We start from the raw sequence: 25,878 nt of genomic DNA, 5'->3' as shown, positions 1-25,878 counted from the left end.
ATATATTCACAGTATATTCAGTAAATCGTCACTTGTCAAAAATATCATGAAATATCCTGATTTAATTAACTTTTTGACGGCGTAATGACACGGCATTAATGCATTACACAGCATATCTAATTAAAGTTATGAGTATATGACTGTCAATGCACAGTATGGGGTTTTGCCTCGGCAAATGTTTAGCTGAGGTCAAACCTGTCTCCAAATAATCACATTAATAATACTACCAGTTTCTTTAGGGTCATTTCCATGTTCCCAGGGTCCTATGTTCCCCAGCTTTGTTTATGGTGACCCTCACACAATAGGAGGGTTACTGTGTTTTATATTACAGAAAATTGAACTGGAAAACATGGACCCTGCGAACACATGATCCTGGAACAAAGAATCTTTGGAACTTAGGACCCTGAGAACATAGGACCCTAGGGACATAGGTTGCTTGGACCATAGGACACTGGGAACACAGTGCCCTTGTAACATAGGACCCTTGGAAGATAGGATCCCTAAAAAATAAGACTGTGAGAACACAGGATCCTTGTAACATAGGACCCTGGGGAAATATGATCGTAAAAAACATGAAGGCATAATTCAGGAGGATGTTTAAAATGTTTTCTTTTTTCTACAACAGCCTCTTTTGACGCTACAGAGAAAAGATTTTTAATTAAAAAGTAAAAAGTATTAAAAAAGCTCATGCTTCTACAAACTGACCCTCATATCTTCACAAACATGTTCATTATCATTGATTAGGCTTCCAAGGACATGTGGTTTTTCATTTAGTTGTTAATTATAACTCAAGGTAACAGGACAACGTGCTTTCAGAAATTCAGCACACTCAAAAGAGACATAGCTGAAATCCTCAAATTAAGATAAAATCCTGATTCACATTTCTGTTCCAAAGCACCAGATATTATCAGGTGCCCTCTAAATTTCACCTTGGTATTCGTGGCATGCAGACGATGGCGATACATCTTTAAAAATGTAATAGTAAACATTATGAAACATGTACACAATCAGTGATGTGCAGTCAGAGGAGGCAGTGCCTCATCAAAGCTAAAAAAACAAATGTTGAGATTCTATAAAAGTTGTATTTATTGATCATTTAACAATCTGATTATTTGTATGTACTTTCTTTAACATATATCACTATCTGAATAGTTGTGTTAATACTAAAGTATGCTCTGAAAAAACTACTTTTTTCCAAATGCTGGGGGAGATGTTATCTGTGTTTCCATTTGCCCAAAGGCAGGCATTGTTGTAGATTTGTGCATGCGTCAGTTACACTGAGTTGAATGTTCAACAGTGAGGCACAGGCGAAGTCTGCCTCAGCAAGACAGTCTATGTGGCCGATCACACCGAGACAAGTCGGTAGAAAAGAGCTGCCACCAAAACCATTGTTTTCCTATAAGGCACGCATGGCATGCTCTACGTGCACTTTTGTGCAGTGTTTTGTGTTTTTCTACCAGTTTCAGCTGTTCCAAAGCATGGACAGCTAGTTGACGGCTAACAGCAACAAAAACTGCAATACAATACTGCAATGCAATACTTACACCAATCAGACTAAAGCAAATTATAACACAATGTAAAGAAACCTATCTGGAACATTGGAAAGAAGAAACTAAAAGCCAAAGTAGATTAGAATGTTATCTAACCCTAAAAAGAGATGATGAATGAGCAGAATGTCTCTCTACTGTCAGAGATAGAAAGCAGAGACAGATCCTCACCAAGTACAGGCTCAGTGACCACAAACTGACAATCCAAACAGGAAGACACAAAAAAATCATGGAAACCAAAAGAAAACAGAACATGTGGTCACTGCTTGACAGGTGAGGTTGAGACAGAGATGCACTTTCTCCTACAATGTAAAGCATTCAACAAAACCAGGAACATTTATTTTAATAAATTCAATGTGGTTTTATCAGAGTTCAAAGAGCTGAGCGACATATCAAAATTAAAAATACTCCTGGGAAGGAGAAGGAGATAGGGCATGCCTTGCTGCCCAATATGTGTCAACATGCCACAACCTGAGGGACAGTGAATGACCGACACACACCTGCAGGCACACACACACACACACACTGTATATACTGTATATATAATTAATGTAAATCAATCTCGGTGTTATGTTTGTGTTGTTATTTGTTATGTTATGTACGAGTGTTTGGACAGATGCTTTGGCAACATTGTTGTTAAACTTTCATGCCAATAAAGCCCCTTTGAATTGAATTGAATTGAATTGAACTGTTTTTGAGTGTGTTGGATTTATCATTCTGGATTTACTTACAAAAAGGACACCAAAGTTTAAAGTTGTATTGATTGCACAAGAGTGATCTTCTGGGCAAGTCTTTTACATTTAATGTTAGTAGCGTTCAGATTTTTCCCATCAGTCCTGTTCAGCGCTTGTTGGTGAGATATACTTGCGCAAACTGCTCAGCAGCAAACTGTTGCAGGAATGTGTTGATTTATATCTTGTATAATGTAGAGTATAGTTTGTCTATCCATGTGTAAGATGAACTTGCACTGATGCGTTAATTGTGTGTCATATTGTGTGGTGAAATCTGGCTTGTATAGGAAGCGACTATGTCGCATATGTCTACATTAGCATTTTTTTCTACCATCACTCGGGCAGTTTTCTCTGTCACTATACACCTAAATCATTTTTCTCCATGGAAGATCAATTGGAGAGGAGACAGGATGTCAGAATGAATAATGATAATGACTGAAATTACCAACTATTAAACGCTCCACACCAAAATCCTTCTGAATTAGAGCAAAGTAAACTCCAGTGAAATAAGTCAAACTTTTCTGTTTCTGAGTGACACAGCCCATTAACACAGGGGAGGTCAAATCACATTAGAGTCCATCAAATTAAAAGTAGCATGTCAAGATAGGAATATCCCAGTAATGCACACCATGCTGGGCATCCACAAAGCAATAAAATGGCTGGATGATTGGCTATTAAAATTTTGTGAAATTATGCATGAGCCTTTCAGCATAATGGATCGCACGCAGGTGAGAACTGAGTTTGGAGAGGAGGAAAGAAAAAATGAAAGTGAGAATTTTATATAGATGTGTTGTTTGTCACTGCTCAGACTGAACAGTGTATAGAACCAAGAAGTGGAATATGAAGGACTCTGCCTCGTTTTGTGTTATTAAATGTGCAAAACCAGAAATCTAATAAACATTTAAATCTAAAGCAGAGGGTCTGTTTGACAGATTTCACAGTATCGTGAGCTCATCCGGCATACAGGGCTACACAGCCAACAATGGCCGACACAGAAGTGTGTCGTACACAGATGATAATGATGTTGTGAATATAGAGATCAAAGTCTTCTCGCTCTGGTGATTAAGCGTCCTAACAAATGCATGTATGAGGACAGCCTTATCACCTAGGACCACACAGAGGCCTTTCCATATCAGTCGCTCTCAGATGGCCAACCTGCGCCTGCCACGCACAACGCTGCCAAATAAAAACACCGCAGGCATTGCCTCTGTGGCCAGCCGGGCCTGTTCATTTGACTGATGAAAGAAATCTTTCAGAGTTTCTCAATTTAGAAAAATAAAAAGTTGCCTTATCACTTCAGGACAACTATTCGGTAATTAAATGAAACACAAGAAGGACGTAAGTCTGGAGAATTAGTTTGGCTTGTTAAGACTTCACAGCTATTGTGAACTTGTTTACCTTGGCTCTAATTCTGAGCCTAAAGCACCCACTGTGCATCTTTGTGGCTGGGTAAATGATCTTCATTAGCGAACAAAAATAACAGTGGAACAGCATTTATATAAAAATGTATACTTTTCTTTTTAAAATTGCTTCTGCCGTCACCTTGCCTCGGCGGAATATACCCTCTTATTCAGCACACAGCTTGTTTTTCTTTTTAATAGGTTGACAAATTATCTTGACCCCTCGTTGCAGCATCTCCGAAGGTTTATAAATGTTCTAAACCAGCGTGATTAAGATGGGCTTCGGTCATTACACTAATGGACATGCATTTTAATTAATGACATCCTCATTTGAATTGCATGTTAGTTATCTAAATCATTTTGTCTCATGTGTTCGCTGTAATTAGTAGCTAGCAGCAGCTTCACAGGATCAAGCCATTTCAGTATGGAGGAAATGTCTGAAGCTCATGTATCAAAGATAAAACTCCTGATTGCCATACTCTAAGCACAAAATCCCATAATTTAGCAAACATACCCGATAAAAATCAAAATTACAAATACATTGATAAATAGATGTTTTTTATGGATGGTTCTTCATCCCTGGATGGGTCCTTTGTGAGTGTGTTTGTGCAGACTTGCTGTCATTTGTTATACGAAGCGCCTGACAAAGGTCACTTCGCTTTAAAAGAGTTATTAAATAAATTCCACACGAGTGTCAACAATTTCAAGGAGCTGATTTGAATGACTTTGACTCATTTCTTATCCTCCTCCACACCTGACTGAACACAATACAAATCACTTTTCTGAAATGTTGACACATGCCTGCACAAATGTGGATATGTGCGAAAGTAAAGCTAAGAGGCCAACTCTCCTCTAACCTTCTCTGATGTTGTGTTTGGAATTCCAATACAGTCAATGACACAATAGAGGCGTCGTTAGCAGCATGTGTTTGTGTCTCTGTTGCCAGAAGATATCTGGAGCAATATTGATGTGATCTATGGGTGTAACGAACAAACTTTTCTGCACTTAACCGCTAGCAAACCTACACAATTATTAATGAAAAAAAGAAAAGAAAGGTGTACCCACTTCTTCTGTAACTGATTGGACTGAATGGGCATATGATATCGTCTCATATCGATCGTAGGCCCCTGAATTGAATCAAAATTGTATTGTGGCACATTTATGTAATATTGGCAAATATCGTATCGTCATCTTACCCCTCGGTAATGGTGATGAAACTGGTGGTTAACAACCCTATTTTGATCTACAGTCTGTTTACCTTGGTTGACAGGTGTTGTTTATGAACTGCGACCAAAATATTGTTTTATTTGTGCTCGGTTATTTGACTTCTGAAAATGAAAAAATATGTCATTGCATGCATTTGGATACAGAACCACAATATGAGCGATCATGGAGAGCAGAAGGGGGTATTCCATATAGGAACAGGAAGGATAAAAGGACTAAAGAAAATGCAGAGAAGTCTGGCTGCAGAACTCCAGTCTGAGTCTGACAGAGAGTGTGCAGCCAGACGCTTCATACAAGAACAAAAGGAAAGTATTCCTACCTGAGAGTAAACATCTCCACGGGAGAGTAGGCTGACACAGTGATGAAAGCAGAGATGGTTTCCCTCTGGCTCATGGGTACGGCTGGAACCATGACCATAAAGTTATTATCCAGCCTGTGTTCAGCGAGGGGTGGAGGAGTGGGGTTCTGGTACAGCCTCACGCCACCGATCCTCCTCAGCGGTGTGGAGGTGTATGAACCGAAAAGCCCTTCCTGGCTTGAGCGGATGAAGCTGTCCTTCCTGGCCTCGTCTGAGTGGCACTCCCCTGCCTGTGTGGACTGCAGCATGTAGTAGAGCTCCACCGGCGTGCCCTCGGACACTTCCAGGTTCCTCTGGCGCCCTGGCACTACGCTGGGTGGGCTGAACCAGCTGCCCAAGGGCTCCAGCTCGGCCACACACAGCCCCAGCTCCCCCTTCAGCTGACAAGAGCCACGCACCTCCTGGGTCTCGTGGAAAGCAAACATGTGCACGCAGGGCAGCTTGTCGATGGCACTGTAGTCATCCCAGTCTCGGCCTGCCACATAAAACAGCACCTGGACTCTGGGTTTGGCCAGGTGGATCCTGGTGTTCATGATAAAGGTCTGAACCTTCCAGTTGAAGGTAAAAACGGAGGAGGCAGGAAACGTCCCTGGACTCTGCAAGAGCTCTAAAGGGACAGGCTGCTCCAAAGAGAGAGGTCCATAGCTAGCGTTCACCGAGGGCAAACTTCTGGCCTGGTAGATGAAGAAGGGCTCAGTCCGAGACATCAGGCTAGAGTTCCTCATGAAGTCCTGGTTGGCCTCCTTGAGGAAGAACGCCAGTTCAGCATTGAGCACCTGGTAGTTGACAGGCAGGTATGTGGAGATGGAGGAGTATCTCTGCAGTCCCTCCAAGACTCGACAGTCGGCTACTGAAAGACAGAAGAGAAAGGCTGAGTCAGGGCCAGCCAAAAAACTCTATACATACAGAAAACAAGAAGCGAGCGACAGCCGTTTGAAGCTGTTGAAAAACAACACATGTTGTCTTCGTTTATCTCCGGTGGGTTAATCAGTCCCGCTGATAGGATTGTGTTCCTTTTCATAATAGGATGTTACATATGTTTTTCTGACATTTACAATCTCTGGCTCACTCAGAGCATTAGGTGTTCTTGGAAAACGACATTAGCAGGTGAAAGTGGTGTTTGTACTCTGTAATTGTGTTGTAACAGAACAAAGACAAGACCCAGATGTCTGGAACGATTACTGTGACTGAATTTGTACAATGTCTAGTGCTAGTGATGAAACACTTAAAAAATCAATCAACAATAATTTTACAGTTCCTGACTGGAACTTTAGAGACTGGTTCCAGCCTCATTTGCTGCTATTTCACTGCAATGTATGTCATATTTTTGGATTTTTAACTGCTGGACAAGTGTAAAAGTGTAATGTCATCAGTCTGGGTATTGAAACCATGCAGGGATTATTGTGTTACACACCCTACATCGAGAGTACAATTAGCTAAAAATGGGTACAGCTCTGGTTTGCTTTTAGCAAGCACTTTACCTGAGGCTAAAACCGAGAGTACATCATCTTGTGTTAAGTGTTTTGCGCACTGAAACTCTGAACACTGAGCGAAAGCAATTGTGAAATATTGAAGTATTGTACTTTAGTGGTGCAATTTTCATGAAAAATGTGCAGTTCATCAGATCACCAAAACCCATTAAGATGCAATTAAAGTCAGACCTTTGCTTGCAGAGTTACCATTGAATGTCTGGTTCTTTTATATTCTGTTTTCTCTTCTCAGATCAATGACTTATTTAGATAAAGATCTTGTGTGTATGCTTGTGTTTATACAACATTTAGCAATTAATAACATTTGCTTCTTTTGATTAATTAAAACAAGCTTTTGGAGGAAAATATTTCAATATTTTTAAAAATATGGTATGTAAGTAAGTGTTGTTTTGCACCCGATATCATTTTGTTTTCAGTATTCACACTCAGCTATCAAATCAGCCCTGGCGCCTCATTTCTTAAGGTCATTTCCAATGTTGGACTTGCTTGAGCAGGTTCTAAGAATCATCTTTGTAACATGCACACCCATGATCTATAAATCTCATACCAACTTAAACCGACAGCAGCTGGGTTGTGATTTCCCCTTCTACACTGCCAGCACCAATGAGGGGTCAGGAACAACCGAGGATAGAAAGAGAAAATCCAACTTTGTGGAAGACTGGATCACAGCGACTACAGACGAGACTGAAGCCAGACAGCACGTATTATTCAGTGGACTAAATAGTGGGTAGACAAAGTCAAACATGCAGTGTTTTGCTGCTGCACATTGTTCATTAAGCTCCTCCACAGGCGGTCACATTTGCGTCCCAAACTGCAACCAGCAGGAAAATCATTAACATCAATTCAAGACTTTTCTTAGATATAACATCATGTCAATGTCAAAGGAGACTTTTATAATTAACGTCTTCGAAGGGGTTTTCTGTGTGGTTAATTAATACTTTTAAAATGGACCTCCAGCTCTGCCTTATGTACTGCTCTCCTGTGTCCACCACCTGTGTTTCTCAGTGTTACTGTACATGCTCTGTAAAGGTTCTAACACATGAAAGAGGTGATATCAATCATGATGTACTGACAAAACTGGTGTGGCTACTTATCAAATCATTTTGAAAATCATAATTACAATTAAGCCCGCCATGCCGCGCCACGCAGTTATACCCTCCAACGCTAAAGAATCAGTTCACAGTACAGACTCGTTTGTTAACACCTGTAGTCCCACCGGTTGAGGAGCAGCGCTGCCCACACGAAGAAAAGGTTTTAATCACAATAAGAGTAGGCTTTGACCTTCTTCTCAAGAGCAATCTGCTGTGTGATTACACTCCCTCGGCAGACTCCCATCTTCATGCTGGCTGCCAGAGGATTTCTTTCCTTTGATCAGCCCTGTAAATCGATGTCCCGACAGTTAACAAATCAGACAGGGATATGTGATTCATGCTGCTCCTCTTGACCTCAGTGCTGCTGTCCCACTGTGGGTTACAAGGGTGCAGAGGGGCCGCTCTCCACAACACAGGAGCAGCACCAGTCCTACTTAAAGGCATCGGTTAGCTGCCTTTGAGTAAACACTCGGCTCCACAGACGAACACAGCCCTCTGAGCAGAAGAGCACCACAGAGCAATTTGTATTTTTCCTGAACAAGCAGCAGCTTTGTGCTGTTTGTTGCCATTGTTCTATACGTGGAAGTGCGCGGCTGACAAATGGAGAGCTTGATAGTATAGTCAGGAACAAACCCATCCTCTAGTCCCTGGGTAGTCATGTCACTCTCACTCACATCTGAGCAATTTGTTTTGAATCTGCGGCTAATTATTTCCTTTCTTTTGCTTTTGTATTGTCTTTTAAATTCTTAAACGTTCTGAATATCTTATTTTCATTCTCTATGCCCCTGTAAAGCACTTTGAATAGCCTTGCGTCTGTATGCTATATAAATAAAGTAGCCTTGCCCGTCTAAAGAAAAGTGCTCTCTCCACAGGACTAGCACTCTACTCTCTGTGTTGTGTGATTTATTCTCTTCATAGCTTACATAAATGATCAGAATGTGCTCACACTGCTTATACACAAAAGATGAAAAATGCATAGGTGACTGCTCAATCCTTGAAAATTTCATGTTAAGTTACTGATTTTTCGAATGGATCCACCAGTGGTGTATAAAGTGACTTCCAGTGTTTAGAAATAAAAGGAAATTACACTTTAAGCACTATTCCCACTGGGCTAGTATTACCAGGGGACCTCATGTGATTTAGAAATTACCACCCCACGTTTGTGTTTCGTGTGGTGCTTTTTCACAGGATAAGCAAACTTGTTAACACTTAATTTTACAGGTCCACAAATTGAATGTTAAGCAGGAATAATTACCAAGCAACATATTTGAAATTTATTGGAAATTATCCCAACATGATGTATCTGCTATTCTCCAATGAGGAGTTAATAAAGAGCTGGTACCGTCTTTGGTTAAAGAAATGTACTTTACTTGGCAGAAACTAGTTGGAAATTAAGCTGCAACATGGGTGTCATTAATACTAGGGATGCTGGGGACATGGCCCCACCACTTTTGAAAGGACCAATTTTGCCCCATCACTTTTTAAAAGCATTATTAGTTAAAAATGTACATAAAAATAGCTTGCACAAAAATATATTCACTAATCATCTACTGGAACCTCATACAATCCCCTCACTTCAAGGCTCAAAATGGCATATGTTGAAGACTAATTAAAAATGTTCTTTTTTCATCTGAGCTTTTGTGTTCACTTTTCAGCACAAAGTGACGGCCGTGAGCTGCAACAACTCACTTCAATTAAGTGGCCTGCTGAGGGGAATTAGATGGAAACTAGTTGGAAATTAAAAGGGCATGATCAGCAGAAGAAAAGAGAAAACCTGTAGAAAGTTTTAAAAGTATAAATACACATTTGCAGCTCATTTAGATCAAGATGCTTTGTGGCTGTCCCTGAATATGACAACCCTTTGCCCCTCTGTCTTCTCTGACATTAACATCAATATAGCCGATCTCACGACACAGCGGTTGACTGCTTTTGAACAAATTATGAGCGACGATCAAATTTCATACTTGTTCAGTTGTCTGGCAGCAGAAAACGCATGATTAAAAAGAAATGCAACCCCAAATCACTGACATGCCGACTCACACAGGATCACATGACCTCTGAATTTGGTGAAATATGGTAGATAATATGCGGCGGAACTTTTATTTTAAAAATGATGTACATGGCTAAGTTGATCACCAAACATTAACTACAAATAACTAGAGGTCCCCAGGTATTACTCACCCCATTAGAATAGGGCTAAAGTCCAAAAAATCTTTTATCTACGTGGACCAAAAGGTCCACAATTCAAAACGTGATCCAAACATCACAAATAATGAAAATCCAAAAGGTTGGATGGTTTTGTGAAATCTGTGCATGACTAATGGGATCAGCAAACTATAAAAAGCAAGAACCAAAGAAAATAACTGAGTCATATTAGTAATAATACAGCTGAATAATAACATAGAAGAAAGACCTTTAAAAGACAGGGATTTGCCAAACTACCACGTGAGCGAGCCTATAAAAGGACTTATTTTAATTCTATTTCAAGCAAAGTGATGAGGCACATCTTCTGCACAAACAAAATTGAATAGCACAGTCTTCTCTTAATATAATGATGGCTATTCTAGTGGAAAGAAGGAAATGAAACAGAAAATGGGAAATCTATTACAAATTAGGGTCTAGGTATGTTTGTACCAAGCTGTTAAACTGTAACAAGTAGAACATACAGTCCATATAATAATTACTTGGACACTCTGATAAACAAGTTTTAAATTAATGGTGGTTTGGTTTAGATGCTGTTTGCGTTTAATCTTTAAAATGTCTTTAATCCATGCTTTGTTTTTAATTAAGATTAGACAGCTTTAATCCTATACCCAGGCAGACTTTTCAGTGTATTTCAGCGTGTGCATGCCCCTGAACAGTGGAGATCAGGTTCACCTAGCATCAGCATAAGAATGCAAACATTGTTCAGGACCGGCACCTGAAAACTGACACTGAATTTATAAACTGGAAAATAATCCTATCTCATAAAAAATAAAGCCTGGAAATCTCCGAACCCCGATCCAATATAATCAGAATCAGCAAGAATGTGTTATGGATTTGAATTAATAAATCATACAAAGCTATTTCAAGATGAATCACTCCCTCCTTTGTTCTGGGGAGGGGAAACTGGAAAACACAGTACAAACCTACATTTCAAACTCCAGTAGTTCTTTGTTTTTCAGTGCAGCAGGGATGTAGCTCAGATACATGGACGGAGCGCCTGAGAGGATATTGCTCAAGGCACTCCTGTTTAATAAAATCACTCTTTTGAAACCCAATTTCACGTCTTCGCAAGAGACCGGACATGATGCAACTAGATGTGGGAGTGACTGTCACAACTTTTCAGGTATATCCAGTGACAAGTACAAGTGTCCTATATTACAGAACCCGACTTCAAACTTTATTTAATTTGGTCAGTTTTTACTTGACACACTGGATCGCCTACAAGTTTATGGACTGCATATCAAAAGGCAGGGTGCTGCAGGAGTGAGTCCTATACCCAGACATAAATTAGCATTTTTGCACTTCTTATTCCCTCGTCTCAATTTCAATGTTCTGTGTAGTTTTTTTTTTGTTTTTTTGATAGTTTTGGTGAGATGCCTTCAAAAGAAGTCTTTGACTGACACAAGCAGAAGAGATTTTCATGTTTTGTTTAACACCATAGAAGAGGTCAGTAAATTCCCCACTCATGAATTTTACCTCTGCATTTGCTAACCAGTGGCTACATGAGACTACAGAGGTTTTCACGGACATTCGTCGTCATCATGTCGAACACACTCATTTACTTTACTCACTACTCCACCTTTACTGGCAATCTTTTCTAACTCAAACTATGTAAGTTGTAGATTTATCCATTTAAAAAGCATGCTTATAATGTAGAGGAAAGCTTAGTGGTGGCAACGTTTAAGTCATGCGACCACAGTGTAGTTAGTTTGTAGCCTAACGTTAGCTTTTTTTCTTCTGGTGATTGAAACGCTTCAGAAAAAATCATAAAACCGTTCAAATGTTTAAGGGCCATAAAGAACTTTTTTTGATTAGCTAGCTAATCTCCACTGAGATTCTTTTCTTCAATAATCCAAAATCAGTGGAAAAATCCCACTGGCTTTTTGTCGAGGGAACCAGGGCAACGCTAATGCTCAATTTGTAGGATACTGTCACAGAATCATCTATGGTCAAAATAGTTGGATATATGTGGGAAATTTGCTCTTTGCCAAAAGTCTGACGAGAGGATATTTGATATGACTAATCTTTAGAGTAAATACAAAGCTATAACCAGCAGCCAGCTAGTTTAGCATAGCATAGAGACTAGAAACAAGGGGAGCTAGGCTAGCTGTTTCCCCCTGCTTCTAGGCTTAATGTCAGCTAATTCAAGCTAACTTCGTCCTGGCTCTAGCTGCGTGTTACTAAGTAATGTGTCGAGGTGATCAGATTCAATAATAACATTACTAATGTGATTACTTTTCTTCAGTAACAGAAGGTGAAAGGGATAACAATACAGTTATTATGAAACAGTTGGCCTACTTATGCCAGTCATGTTAACATTACTTTGACAATTTGGGGTTTTGCTTGTTTCCTGTCTAACCAGAAGTTTAATAGAGCTTTGTTATAGATTTGTCCAGTTAATGTTAGCTTAGCATATAAACTGGAGGTAGGGGGTAGTGGCTAGCCTCTTTTTAAAAAAGAATTCAGCAATCACCTGGTTTTGTTAGACAGTACGGATTGGACTGTTAGAGTGCTTTTTGTAGTCATTAAGTCTTAATGGTCAGTAAATACCTTGAAAAATGTGAGCTGGCTGCTTGTTAAACCATGTCTATGGTCTATACAGAGTGTGTAACAGAGCTGTGCTGAGTAACAAAAGTCGAGTAAAAAAAGTAAAGTGACGAGCCCAACATTGGTAAAGAACTCAGCACTAGCTTAATCAGATCTATAAACAACTCTCAAGGCAACCTTTGTTAACTCCAAATTACTCTCAGTTTATGAGCGGTGTGATAGTAGCAACAATTACCCGGTCAATCGTCATAATTGTAAGTTGTTTCGCAGTATTTATAAGATCGCCACATTTGCTATCCATACTTCTTCAATAAAAGTGGCTGGGGTTGGTGGGGGGTTACACATAACTTTCGGCTGGCAGAGAAATGCAAAGGCAAAAGGAAAATAATGATAATTCAACTGAGAAAAATGTCTATTTCAGCAAACACTTTATGATCCACATCATGTATAATTAAATTTCCCTATTGTGTGGCATTAAATTGTAAAAGCATAGCCAGCATTATGCTGAGCCAGATAAATTCAAATGTTTGAATCTCTTTCATCATTTCCAATTTTTAATAAAAAGTGATTTTTTTCGTCTCCCACTCTACATGGAAACACAGTTGAGGCTGTGTTTCCTCATGGAACAGCTGTCAGGACCGCTCGTTGGTGAGACCTCAGTGATTGTTGCATCCAACAAACCCAGAGGATGGTCGCTTCATTAAATGTGGTGAATGTGCTCTGTGAAAGCACTGTATGTCTGCAGAACTATTGAATGGGTTGTCATGCAATTTTGTAGAGACATTAACTGTTCCCACATGATGTATCCTTTTCACTTAGGTGAATCCCTGACCTTTCTTCTTGCTCCACCATGATATCGACAAGGTTTTGAGGGAAATGTCTCAACAATTATTGGATGGATTGTCATGATGTTTGATAAAGTCATTCATGCCCCCGTCAGGAAGAACTCTCTTGACAGTTCATCTAACACCATTATCAGATTATCAGGTGAAATTGGATTTGTCTGTACTGCTTACAAGCAAATAGTGCATGGGATGGGGAAAAAAAGAGAATCAGAGGTATCTGCGCACAAGAAAAAGTCCCATTACACCAAAGAGTAGCCTAATCGGACTCACAGGATGTAGACTGTTGGTATATAACCTGACATTGGACTACTATTTCAATTGGCATTCTCCTCCCTTCTCTACCATGGATCTAATACGTGTCTAAAATATTCATCTCTATGAAAGCTGTTAAGTGGCTCATGAAGCCAAAAAAGTTGAACTTCCTGGGTTTAAAATAATGCGGATCTCCGACAGAGATTTCCTATTTGGCTGCCCATAGAGCCTTTGGTGGTTAAGTGGCTAACTTGCCATTTAGTCCTTTGCTAACTTGAATGGGAATCAAACAATTTAATGGTACAATTCTTCTAGACCTACCAAATGTTATCAGACAAAATGGCTCCACTTCTGATCATGAAATGAGTCATTTCACAGGGGTTGTGACACTAAAAAAATGTTTGCAGCGTTTTACAGCCACTTCTCTTACAATGTAAGCTTATGGGAAAAAGTCTATTTGGGCCAGTGTGCTTCACGTGACGTTGTAGTTACATGGTTTGGCCACTATGTCAAACTAGCATCAAAGTCCGGTGCTGTTCCAACAACAATCTCTAACTAGCTACCGACATGGGATTAGGGTAATTTGCCATTCCTCAAATGCGCTTATGCTAATTAGCAAATGTTAGCATGCTAACACGGTAAACTAAAATGCTGAACATGGTAAATATACGTGCCAAACATCACACTGTTTGACACTGTCATTGCGAACATGTGAGCATGCTGACGTTGGGTACCCTCAACAGCCTCAAGGGCCACTATAAGGCAGTCAACCTAATCTTGTTCCAACACAGATTGCACCTGATATAGATTTCACCTGGAAGTAGGATAGCTACAGTAGCCTAAAACAAGATGTATGTATTTAGCTTATGAAGTCACTCGAAGACACATCACAGATAGCCTTGGTTTCTTGCCTTAACACAGCTCAGTAGAAGACTATCTGAAGTTCTCATAGATGTCCAATCTCTTTCGCCATTGGTCTGTATTTTTAGTGTAATCTAGTTACTAAGGCACTATACAAGTTTGCAGCAAGTGCTGTAAGAGCCTTAAAAAAGTTTGAGTTCCAATTAGTTTGGTTGTCACTTAAAATTATCTGATGCCACTCCTATATGCAGTCACTTTCCACTTTCCAGTTTCTGAGGATACCAGTCAGGCATTTTACTGTCAGACACGGCTGTGCAGAGGTGTGCAGGTCCCACATGAGTGTTAACTAGCCAAGCAGCACCTCTCCTCTACCCAGCCTCATACAGGCTCACTCAGCCTATCACTGAGGCTCCACGCTATGATATGTAGAGCTGGAATAGGACTGGCGGAGCGAAGAGCAGCCTTCACACTCGCAGAGGCTGAGTAAATGAACAGCCACAATAGAGGACACCAGGGAAGGAGAGGCCACGTTGCTGCTGCCCACTCCTGGCTGTAATAATATAGGTGGAAGTGAACGGCTGCCTGGGTGGCTGGCTGGCCGGTTGCTTGTCTTTCTGCTTCATCACACACGTCAAGACAGGCAAGAAATAAGGAACAAGGACAGAAAGCTCGATAGGAAAAAGAAAAAGCAGCTGGTGGACAACAATGAACAAAGTATTAGAGAAAGGTGGATGTTCCTGTGATACCTCGAGTCTCTGCAGAGATTAAATTATCAATAATCTCTACAAAAAGGGTTTCCTGACATGGGTAGTCCTGATTTGGTTTAAAAGGAACAGAAAACATTTAATCATATTGCAAAACTGACAGAGAAAGGCTCTTTGTCGAGGTTTACAATTACACTCCCTTTGACCCTCATCCCGACCCTGAATCGTTCGGTGCTTTGCCATGAATGCCAAACAGAAGCGCCTTAAACATGAGGGATGAGAGAAAGCTCTCTAGTCCCATTGAATTACCCACATCATATTTCTCACCATGTTCAATTAATAAGGGCTATTGAATTTGTGACCATGCGTCAAGAATAATAATTACAATATTTCCTTCAAGGATCATTTTACAGATGATTTATGCTTTTGAGGCACCGCGAAATTCAGGAAAGAGGGACTGGGAAAAGAATCAATACATGACACAGTATGGTATTACTTCATGCCAGCCTCCATAGAAAAGAAATCATTCAGGCAGATAGAGGCCTGTGGACTCCGCCTAGCTGATAAGTAAGAGTCATAGAGGGGAGGGAGGGCCACGACACAAAGTTTGGAAACCTACAGAGAAAACATGCTGCACAGGCGACTCTTCTTTATCTCTCGGATGAGCTGAATTCAATGCACAATAACTGTTCTTGATTAAGGGTCAATTTAAATAAGCAAGTGTGTTTGCGTGTGTGTGTGTGTGTGTGTGTGTGTGTGCTGGCAGGCTGCTGAGGGACCTGCTGGGGTTGTTTGCTCCCTTGCCTCTAATGGATGGCCACATTTAAGACGCTAAGAGCTAATAAAGAGTAATGGGCCTGTGGCCTCACTGGGGAGGAGGAAGAGCTATTTTGAGTTCATGAGAGAAAGCATCATCTCGGGGATTAAAGAGTATCGACCGATGAAGAGTAAACACTGCGATGTCGTGCCGCTGGCCTATATGGTGAAGCTGTGGATGGAAAATACGAACCCAAATAGGCAGCACTGTAAGTGGCTGGGAGGGTCAGCGGGGATGTCATTAAGGGACGCAGAGAAGGACCTCCAGGTGCTGCAAGGAGGCCTGGAACAGTGTTGGCACAGCAGGAGAACCCTGGGCATCCTGGGCAACCTGCAATCCCAGAACAACACCTCCTTTGTGCCATCCAGTGCACATGGCCAGGGGGGAAAGGAGCTGAGAGCTTTTGGCTCAGGTCGGGAGGATGAGACAAGCACATATCTGTGTGCCAATCAGTATTCCCGTGGCCCCTCCGGACTTCTCTAAAACATAAACTGGGATCCTTAATGAATCTCTTCCCCTCGCACTGGCCTTTACTGCTAAACGATATCGTAAATCAGGCTAAATACAGAGGCATTCGCAAGGCAGAGTCAGTCAGCCTCTTTGTGGGTGCAGAGGGGCATTTAATGGTGAGAGAGCTCTGTTCGGGCAGAGGAACAAGTGGACACAAATCCAACCACGACTTGTTGGCCAACTACTAATGAAAGCAAACTGGATTATAGCTGAGGACAAGAGCTGGGACAAAATAATGATCCAGAAATACATTGTATGGCTTCCACTTGTAATACAATTATCGATACAATGGTGTCAAATGTTTTTATTAAAACATGCAGGTGCTCTAAACAGATTCCCCTAAAATTTGACTTGCCAGAGACACTAACTCATGAGTCCTTCTGGTGTAAACTTCTGTAATTTATACAGATTGAACACGTGCATGGGCATGGACAAGTTGCAGTGAGTGTGTGTTATAAGAGGCAGTAAGCTAAGACTCTATGCACTTTTTAACTCTGCCAAAGAGGTTATGTTTTCATCCGTGTCCCTATTGCTGGTTGGTTGGTTTGTCAGCAGGATTACACAAAAACTACAGAACGGATTTCCACAGAACTTGGATGGAGGACGGGTCTTGTCCCAGAACAGGCCCCATTAACTTTCGGTTAGTTAATGTCTCAGCGAATGGAAGTCGGTAGACTTCATACCTCTGCAAAGGCTAGTTCTGTTTCACTCAAAATGTTAAACCACCCATCGCTGCTTAACCATAATTTAATGGTGCACTATGTAGTTTTAAAGAAGACATTTTAAGATTTTCGTGACTGAATACACTGAATAAACAAACTCTCCTCAAAGGACAACACAATTTCATACTCTCTTACTATGTTTATATTAGCAGGATCCTTCTGAGTAGCCACCTTTCTAGTGTCAGACTGTTCTGGGGACGTTGTTTACCTCGAGGACAGCTTGTTTATATGGAAATATATCAAATAGCTATTTCTGAGTTTGTATTATTACTGAGGGTGCTCCAGTCAGGATTTTTGGAAGCAGTTTCGGCCGATTCCGATCTCCACTCACAAGGATGTTTCTTCACTTTATTGGGAAAATATATTGATTCAAAGCTGTCTCTAAATTGTAAAGAAGAGAATTTAGGAAAAATTCTGTCTCAGTAATTTCCAACTCAAAGTACATTCACCTACAAACTGTAGTCAGCTTAAATACTTAAGTACATTTATTTAGTGTAAACTTGTTTTATTGTCACACTTAACTGCAATTCACAGTTTAACACATGTTCCTCTGAACACTTCTGCTGTGTTTAGCTCCGCTATAAGCAGTTACCTCTGTCAGCTGGAACCTGTCAGCTCAGTCAGCTGTTAGCTCCGGTTGCCAACAAACAGCGTTTTGTTGCCCCCCTGCTTGGGACAACAGGAAATGTAAAAATGATAAGGACTCCTCCTGACTACGATGGAGCGCGTCTTGTCAAGCTGCTACCACAGTTATCTCTCTCTCCACAGCGCTGTGCCAGGGCTAGTTACTATCACTGGCTCGCTTCTCAGAGGGAGAATTGAGAGTTACGAGAATTGTTCGGTGGTACTGGTCCATCTGTCCCCAGTCACAAACGGCTGGCCAGCAAGGCCTCGCACATATATTGCACTGGTTAAACCAAGAGGACACAGAAAATCTGTTTTGATATTGGCAGGAGGATAGCTACAGTAGTGAGCTGTAAGCAGCCAGTGAGCAGCAGAGTCCTGTAATGTGTGTAGCATTTTAGCAGCACATAGAGAAACCAATCAAACTTTTTACAACGCATATCGCCCGATAACGATCAGTGTCCGATCAATCGGAGCACCTTTGTTACCTTATCAATATTGGAAATATCAACTTTTTCCTGAAACTACACAATGCACCTTTAAGCTCAAAAACTGTTCTTACTCATAGGTACCAGCCAATCTAGGCATTATTTCCTGAGAACAAATGTTAAAAAACACCCTATCTGACATTGTTACAGCAAGTTAGAAAAGATTATCTAGATCTGCTCCTAAATTAATGGGACCTATTCTGGGCCAAGACACATCCTCCATCCAAGTTTCGCTGAAATCTGTTTGGTAGTTTTTGTGTAATCTGGCTGACAAACCCACCAACAAACAAACGGACACAGGTGAAAACATTACGTTACATAACAGAATGCATGGATGTTGATCCATGGTAGTATGGATGGAAGTATCTGTACTTGAGTAAAGAATGAGTGTACTTTTGCCACCTCTGCATGAATAACTGTGATTCCCAGCTGAGGACTACATGCCAAGAGTGTAACACTGAAAAATATCAATTCAAATCCTTACTGTAATTTACTTATTTGTTCTTCGACTCCATCATAGTTTCCCCTCTTTAACTGCGATCGCCACAAAGTCATATTAACACCAAATCTCAGAACCAAAGAAAATCTAATTGAGAAAATATTCAACAGAAGCAAAGCAGATTGATTATGGATGCTGACGCCTGTCTGTGATTTTGCAGCTTGAAAATGAAGTGCTGTGCTTCTCTGATGAGCGAGAGGAACAAGTGGCGGCCTCTGATAATGAAAGTGCCTCTGAATCAAGCCGTAACATGTTGTTCTCCTCTAAAGGATCAAAACTTTTGTGAAATAAAACTTCAAAGTTCAATTATGGTCAACTCAAAAACTCTCACAATGAACTTCTTTTTACTTATAGTTTGTTAAAGCCAACATAGGGAGGCTGTAGAGGGTTTGCTGTGGAACCAGGGGATGATAGCCGTAAAATCCGTAAAAGTTAATTAAATCAGTTTATGTAGTCAGTACAGAGGGAAGATTTTCCCCCCAAATCCCCTTTATTTATTACCAAGGTGTGAAAAACAGAGCTTGTAAATGAAAGAGTTCTGTGGCACAGTGTCTCTGCATGCTTAAGTGCCTCCTATCCAACCCTGCTCCCTCCCCAAATCTACTGGTAAAGCTCTCCCCAAGGTCACCTACATATAGGATGATAAATTCTGTGTGGAGCTCTCCTGACAAGGCTGAATCCCTTTAAATGCAGCCATACTGTGAGTTGGATAGGTGGTGTTTATAGACTTCTACTTTCTTTCCACTTTAATGTTCAACAGCACCAGACTTTGGTTTCATTGCTAATGAATAGACGATAATTATGCTGATAATTGGCCTTGATTGGATTATAGCTTGCAGTACTATTAGATTATAAATGCTTAATGAGGATGTCTTCATTTTAAACTGAATGGCGCATTCAGATAAATTGCCAAGCAAAATTTTGAGGCGGTAAGGATGTACTCAACATCAATAAGAAGGAGTGAATGGAGCGAAACAGGTGTAGACTCACTCCAGACGGTGCAAACTGAGGCAAAGATATGTCTCCTTAAAATAAATGTTTCAAGCTGAGCAGAACTTGCAAAAACAAAGCAGCAGAAAGTGAAATGAATGGTGGAAAATTATTGAAACTAAAGTCACTTAATCGATCTGTCTCAGCTGTCAGTCAAACAGAGACGTATTTGGTATGTGTTGCTGCAGCTATGGCGGACACTGTCGTGCTGACTAACAAAGACCGCGGAAACAGTTGAATTCATGGACTTTCACGTCGAGCTTGAAAGTTGTTATACAAATAAAGCTGTTATTAAATACAGAAAGGCAAAAAGATCTAAGATTTGACATCTTGTTGCAAAAATAACATGTTGTGTCAGACTCTTACAGTTATTTAGCATTTATTTTTCATTCACACTGAACAAGTTACAACTTTAAGCCAAACATGCCGGTGTGCACACTAAATTAGCATTTGTTTCCACTGTGGTGTTGTGGATATTATTGTCCAACAATGAAAGTGACAACAGAAGTGGAGATGTTAGTAAGATAGCTCCAAGAACATAAAAAAGGCCTATTACATCTCTGGAACCATTCGCTTTCTCTTTCTTAATTAAAGTTGGTTGGTCTCAGCTTTCCTAGTTTAAATAATCAATAAAGTTTATCATGTCTTTCAAGTGCACAAATGCACATGTTAATATAGAAATACAGATATGGTTTCTGCTGCTGGAGGATCGCTGCAGGTGATGTCATTAATATTTTCCTCATTAAAGACATATTTCACCCTCTCATCCCACACGTTATTGATCAGGATGATACTTTTTATGACCCATCCTTCCTGATCCACGAAATGAGATCTGTGCACACACAGAGGGACGCTGCAGGCCTCCTCTTCCTCCTCAGTTAAATATCAGTGTATTTTTCCATATGCAGAGTTGTTGATGGGACAGATGATTGTTAAATGGCGGGTAAGAGGTAGGAAGTCAACCAGCATGCCAGCAGAAGTCTAAACCTTGAACATGATATTTTGTAAGAAGATCAAGTTGAGAATATGCTTTCACGGTAGCCAAAAGACTAACACTGTGTGTGAGTGCAGTGAAAAATTGCATGACTAGTCACAATATTTCCAAGTACTACAATAAGCTACTGTGACAAAGACAACTAACCTACTGCAGCATAGCAACATGATGATAAATTCTTTTAAACAACACACTAATGAATTATGCATTTATCCTCATTATATCAGGACTGCAATGAGTACAATAATAGCACTGATTGATGCTGCACCCTACACAGATGTCATCCGACTCTCTGTACTTGTCTTTTCACCCTTGAAAACAGGTCGAGGTGCTTTTTGCTGTAGTGCAGATTCTGCACTAGTAAAGATATCTTTAACCTCGAAATCTAGGGACTTTAAAGCTTGAACTACACACATGCACACATTGAGATCTATCATCATTCTCTCAGTAACATGGTGGGCCTTTGGTGTTTCATTCAGTCAGTAAAAGGCTTATACATTTTAGATTTTTTAATCCTTGGAAATGTGAAAATATGATGTTCTCTAGAAGTGTCCATTCACCCTCTTGTGAAAAGGGCTTTTTTTAAATCTGCAGTTTAACCTCAAACCTGTCAGAGTGGGAACTAACTCTGTGAACAAGTGGATTTATTTTGGGCCAGGGAAGTAAAAGCTATTAAGGCAAGAGGAGAGAAATGTTTCTATTTGCGACTATCAGAAGGAATAGCAGTGTGCTTTCACACCTCTGACAAAATATTGTAGTTTTAAAGAAATATTTCCATCCACCAATGCGGCAGGGCACATTTTGTTTCACACAGCCTTCCTGTCCAGCTGCCAAGATGAACTTTATTTCAGTGATTGACAGCAACTCACTCTACACTCCGATAAACTACTCTGCAGGAATCCTAGAAGGCTGGACGAGTCCTCCCGAGCCAGATTTACAGACGTGGGCTTCATAATGTGTTGGAAAAAGAAGTTATGGAAATGGAAGCTAATTATAATTTTTGTTCTACAACATTTCTTGGACGCAGAGCTGCTCTGCAGGCGGGGAAAAAAATCACTCACTGTTTTAGTTAATCCTCAACAGGCCAAGTGAAAGCAGCATGCTTTTTCCTGCCTAACTAGACTGAACACCTTGGGAAAGCAAAGAAGGGAGGGGAGCGGGAATATTATGAAGCCTCACATTTTACTGTTAAAAAGGAAAGGAAAAGTAAAGCAGTCTTAGCTTATTAATTAACCCTGTTAGCCACTACATCTCGCTAACCTGTAGAGTTCATAATAGCCGTAACCTACAGTATAGTTAAGCTATTCTTTAAGATAATGAAGCATGAGAAGGACAAGTCAGTCATCATAATCACAAGTCAGTCATCTATAATACAGTATATTTCATACATTAACGTTTTTTCATTTGACTCTTGCCTTATGGATTACACTCACTGAAGTTAGAGTCAAACGGGGATATTTTGTCAAAGTGCAGAGCAATGTGGAAAATTCACAGACAAAGGCAGCTGAAGGAGTCGGGCATTAGAGAATGCAAAACACGACTGTCCCTGAAAAATTAGAAAGGCTTGTGGAATCTTCTGCACGCATGACTTCGACTTAATCAGATTTTAGGTAGGCCTAGTAAAAACGATGTAGCTCAATGCTTTTATGATAAAAAGGCAAATAACTTCATCTTAGAATATAAATTCTAGGGCTGCATGATATGACAACAAATATCATATGACGATTATTTTGACAGACACTGTTAATGCGTTGTGATTCACGATCACTGGGACTGATCATTTACTGAAAAAAAAACTTTAAAATCATGATGATGGGACATTTTTCTGGGTCTGTACCAAACAAACAGCTTATATCTGGAGGACAAGATTTGCAAATGAGGACATCTGTGCAGCACTGCAGTACATCATTCGATGCTGTTTGAAAACACATCTTCCCTTTACCATATAGATGTTGCACTTGACCATACTGCAATGGCCATAATGTATTGTTTCATTGTGATGCCCTAATGAATTCCAACTAAATCATAATTATTCATAATAATATAACAACTATATATAACAACTTTAACAAGAGCTAGCTTGCACCATCAATCTGTTACTAAGACCAGGATACAGAGGCACTGCCAGCCCAGTCTCCAGGATAGCAGTTAACACTTCTGCAAACCACAGATATATCCAAGGTTGACATTTGTGCCAAACATGGCATATAACATTCACACTATATGCTTATTAGCCACCTTTCACATCTGGAGGTGGAGGGGATGGTGGTGGCGTTATTACAAGGCAACAAGGCTGCGTTCCAGTCACACCACTGGATATTTTTAAGGACACCTGCAGACATCTCCATCCTTGATCGTGGTTTTTGTGCGTAAACCTGCACAGCAATGTGATGAGAGAAATAAACATTCGGCCTAAACAAACATAAAGTTACAAAATATTGAAACATTCAGTTTTAATTAATCTGTGGTTTTGCAGAACTGTACTTAGCTAACATTAGCCGTTTCTCAATACCCAGTACGCCAAGTTCGAACTTGTGAACTCCCAGGGGACGGGAGGACGGGAGAACGGGAGGACGGTCCGCTCCGCTCCTCGGCCACGGCTATCACGAAATGCATTCTGGGATACGTAACTTCCCAAAGTCCACACAAGTCTCCACCGATGCATCCTCGATGAAACGGGTGGGGCAAGAACACATCCGGGGTATTCGACCGTACTTGGCCAGATGCGAACTTTGAATTGGAACAGTACTTGGTCCGGCGCTGATGACGTTTCTCAAGTCCACAAGAACAGAAGTACAGAGAAGAACGCATATTGAGAAACGGCTATTTATTCTGGCTCTTGGGTTGGGCGCTGCTCAGCCTTCCCTCCAATGTTGACCGATTTCTTAATTCTCCTCAAAAGCTCTTCATAAATATCAAGACCAAACAAATCACAACATTTTTGACCAAATACCTTGATATCGTTTTTGCGAGAATATTGTATCTTCACAAAATATCAACACAATGATGTTTTTTGTTAAATAATAATCAGTTGTGTGGATATAATGACTTAGTGAGTGAAGGCAAGTATTAGAATGAGTAGGACAGTCTGGCAAGTTCAGAAAATCACATCACTTTGCTGTAACACTTTAAAAGCTTCACTTAATAACACAAAATGATGATATCCAAACTCGAGACCAATATTAGTCTCATATCACGAAATTGATATAATATTGATATATTGTCCAGCCCTATTCACTTTACAACTTTCATTGAGCTGCTTCATAAATTGATGCACTGAACAATGTGCTTTAAAAAAATCATCATGTTAAGAGTGTTGCCAAAAATCTGTATTCCTATTATGTGTTAGATATCTTATTTAAAGTATTACTAAAGGAGATGTAAAAAAATCCAACAACCAAAGCTCGACCTCTAAAAACTTATTACAGGCACAAGCATTTTGGGGCGGTGAACGGTACTGTAATTTGTTTTCTATTTTCCAGAACATAATTCAGCATTTCGGTTCAGTGCATTTAGGGTTCAAGGCCGTCTTATTCATAAAAAAAAACCGAGCTTGAAATCACATGGACTGACAGGTCACTCGCTAATTAGATGGTTCTGTTAACTTGTCATTTGTCTTGTCTTGTATTTGTCAGCAGCGCTACAAACTGTAAAAAACTACGAGGGAAAACAAAACAAAGCTCATTCAGATGACTGACAGCACATCATTCTTCACATCACTCTGCCAGAAGGCTTGATGCATTTTTCGGGTGGTAGTCAAGAGTCTAACTTGTGATGCATGAGGTGAAGTTGCCTGGATTAGCTGCTAAAGAAATGTCTCATCCATATCTGATATCAGTAAATTGTGTTTGACTGTAAATGGATCAAGCCCCACCTTTGTTGTTCGATCAGGTTGATCCCTGGGGTTCAAATTAGCAGTAATCAGAGCAGGTTATATAAACGTGATGAGGTAGATAAACAGCCCCCCTGAGCAGGTTAGGATAGTTTGATTTGTGTGGCTTTTATTCAGTCATTTGAATCGGTGTTTATAAAATACACATGTAGGGGAGTCTCGAAGCAGAGTGTGTGAAAAACATGGATACACACCATCAACATGATTAAACTCTGAGTCGTTACACTCTGTATCGTTGCTGCCCAGTTGTTACAGCACAGGTCTATTTCCTACAACATGAGGAGATACACCAAAAATAAATCACAAGTTCACCTCCCTGTTCCCTCTGTGAAATTGTGTAAGCCTCCCGATCTCTTATCAAATAATTGATAGAGTTCTTCTACATCCTACACTTTAAGGTTTTATGTACTTGGTATGCTTTTGTGTGAGATGACCTGGACTGAACTGTACTGTTTTCAGTGTTTGTCTCAGAGGTGAGCTGATGTTTACTGTGCCATATCACAGGAACACAGAGTGATTCTTCACTTCTCATCCGTCTTCATTCGCAGCAGGCTGCTGTCATACAGATCAGCCCACCTCTCTCTGCCGGTCAGCTCACACTTTATTCCCAAACATATTTCTCATTCACACAAAATCTCAGCCCCAAGGCCGGGATATACTGTTAACACTTAAAGGATAAGTACCGTTTTTTACAACCTGGACCTTATTTCTGGCAAAACATATGGTCATTTACTCACCCAGATAACTTTGGTGTCATTCGGCGTCATTCGGACGAAATCAGATCCAGTGTAGCAGCGATATATCCATATAATGGGAGAGACGGGGTAGCGACACACAGCCTCTATATAACGCATTATCTGCCACGAAACTAGTTCATTTCATCAATATTTTGTTATGAAATGCTAGCGCTATTAGCCTCTGAGTCCGGGCTCGTCTATTGTCAACATCCGGGGTCTGTAGGCTGATCTACTACCTCTGACCTGGAAGATGTCGTCTCTGAGCTGCGCGCGCACCCGCGACAGCGCGGTTTGTTTACCTGTAGCTGCTACTGCTAGTTTGACCCCGGATGTTGATAACGGCTGAGCCC

At 40.5% G+C, this 25,878-nt stretch overlaps 1 protein-coding gene across 1 annotated transcript in view; it reads right to left on the bottom strand.

The window, feature by feature from the left end:
• The window catches only part of LOC311261614 (transmembrane protein 132C), a 173,139-nt gene that overhangs the window by 134,100 nt on the left and 13,161 nt on the right, over nt 1-25,878 (bottom strand). Inside the window, exon 2 of the mRNA XM_084360412.1 lies at nt 5,222-6,110. Coding sequence (XP_084216538.1) covers nt 5,222-6,110 — 889 coding nt within the window. The remainder of the gene's footprint in view (nt 1-5,221; nt 6,111-25,878) is intronic.

The sequence above is a fragment of the Pagrus pagrus genome (assembly GCF_965226575.1).
Source record: "Pagrus pagrus genome assembly, chromosome: 8".
In the NCBI taxonomy this organism is placed as follows: Eukaryota; Metazoa; Chordata; class Actinopteri; order Spariformes; family Sparidae; genus Pagrus; species Pagrus pagrus.
The sequence above is the reverse complement of the archived record's forward strand: the minus strand, read 5'-3'. Positions and strand labels throughout refer to the sequence as shown.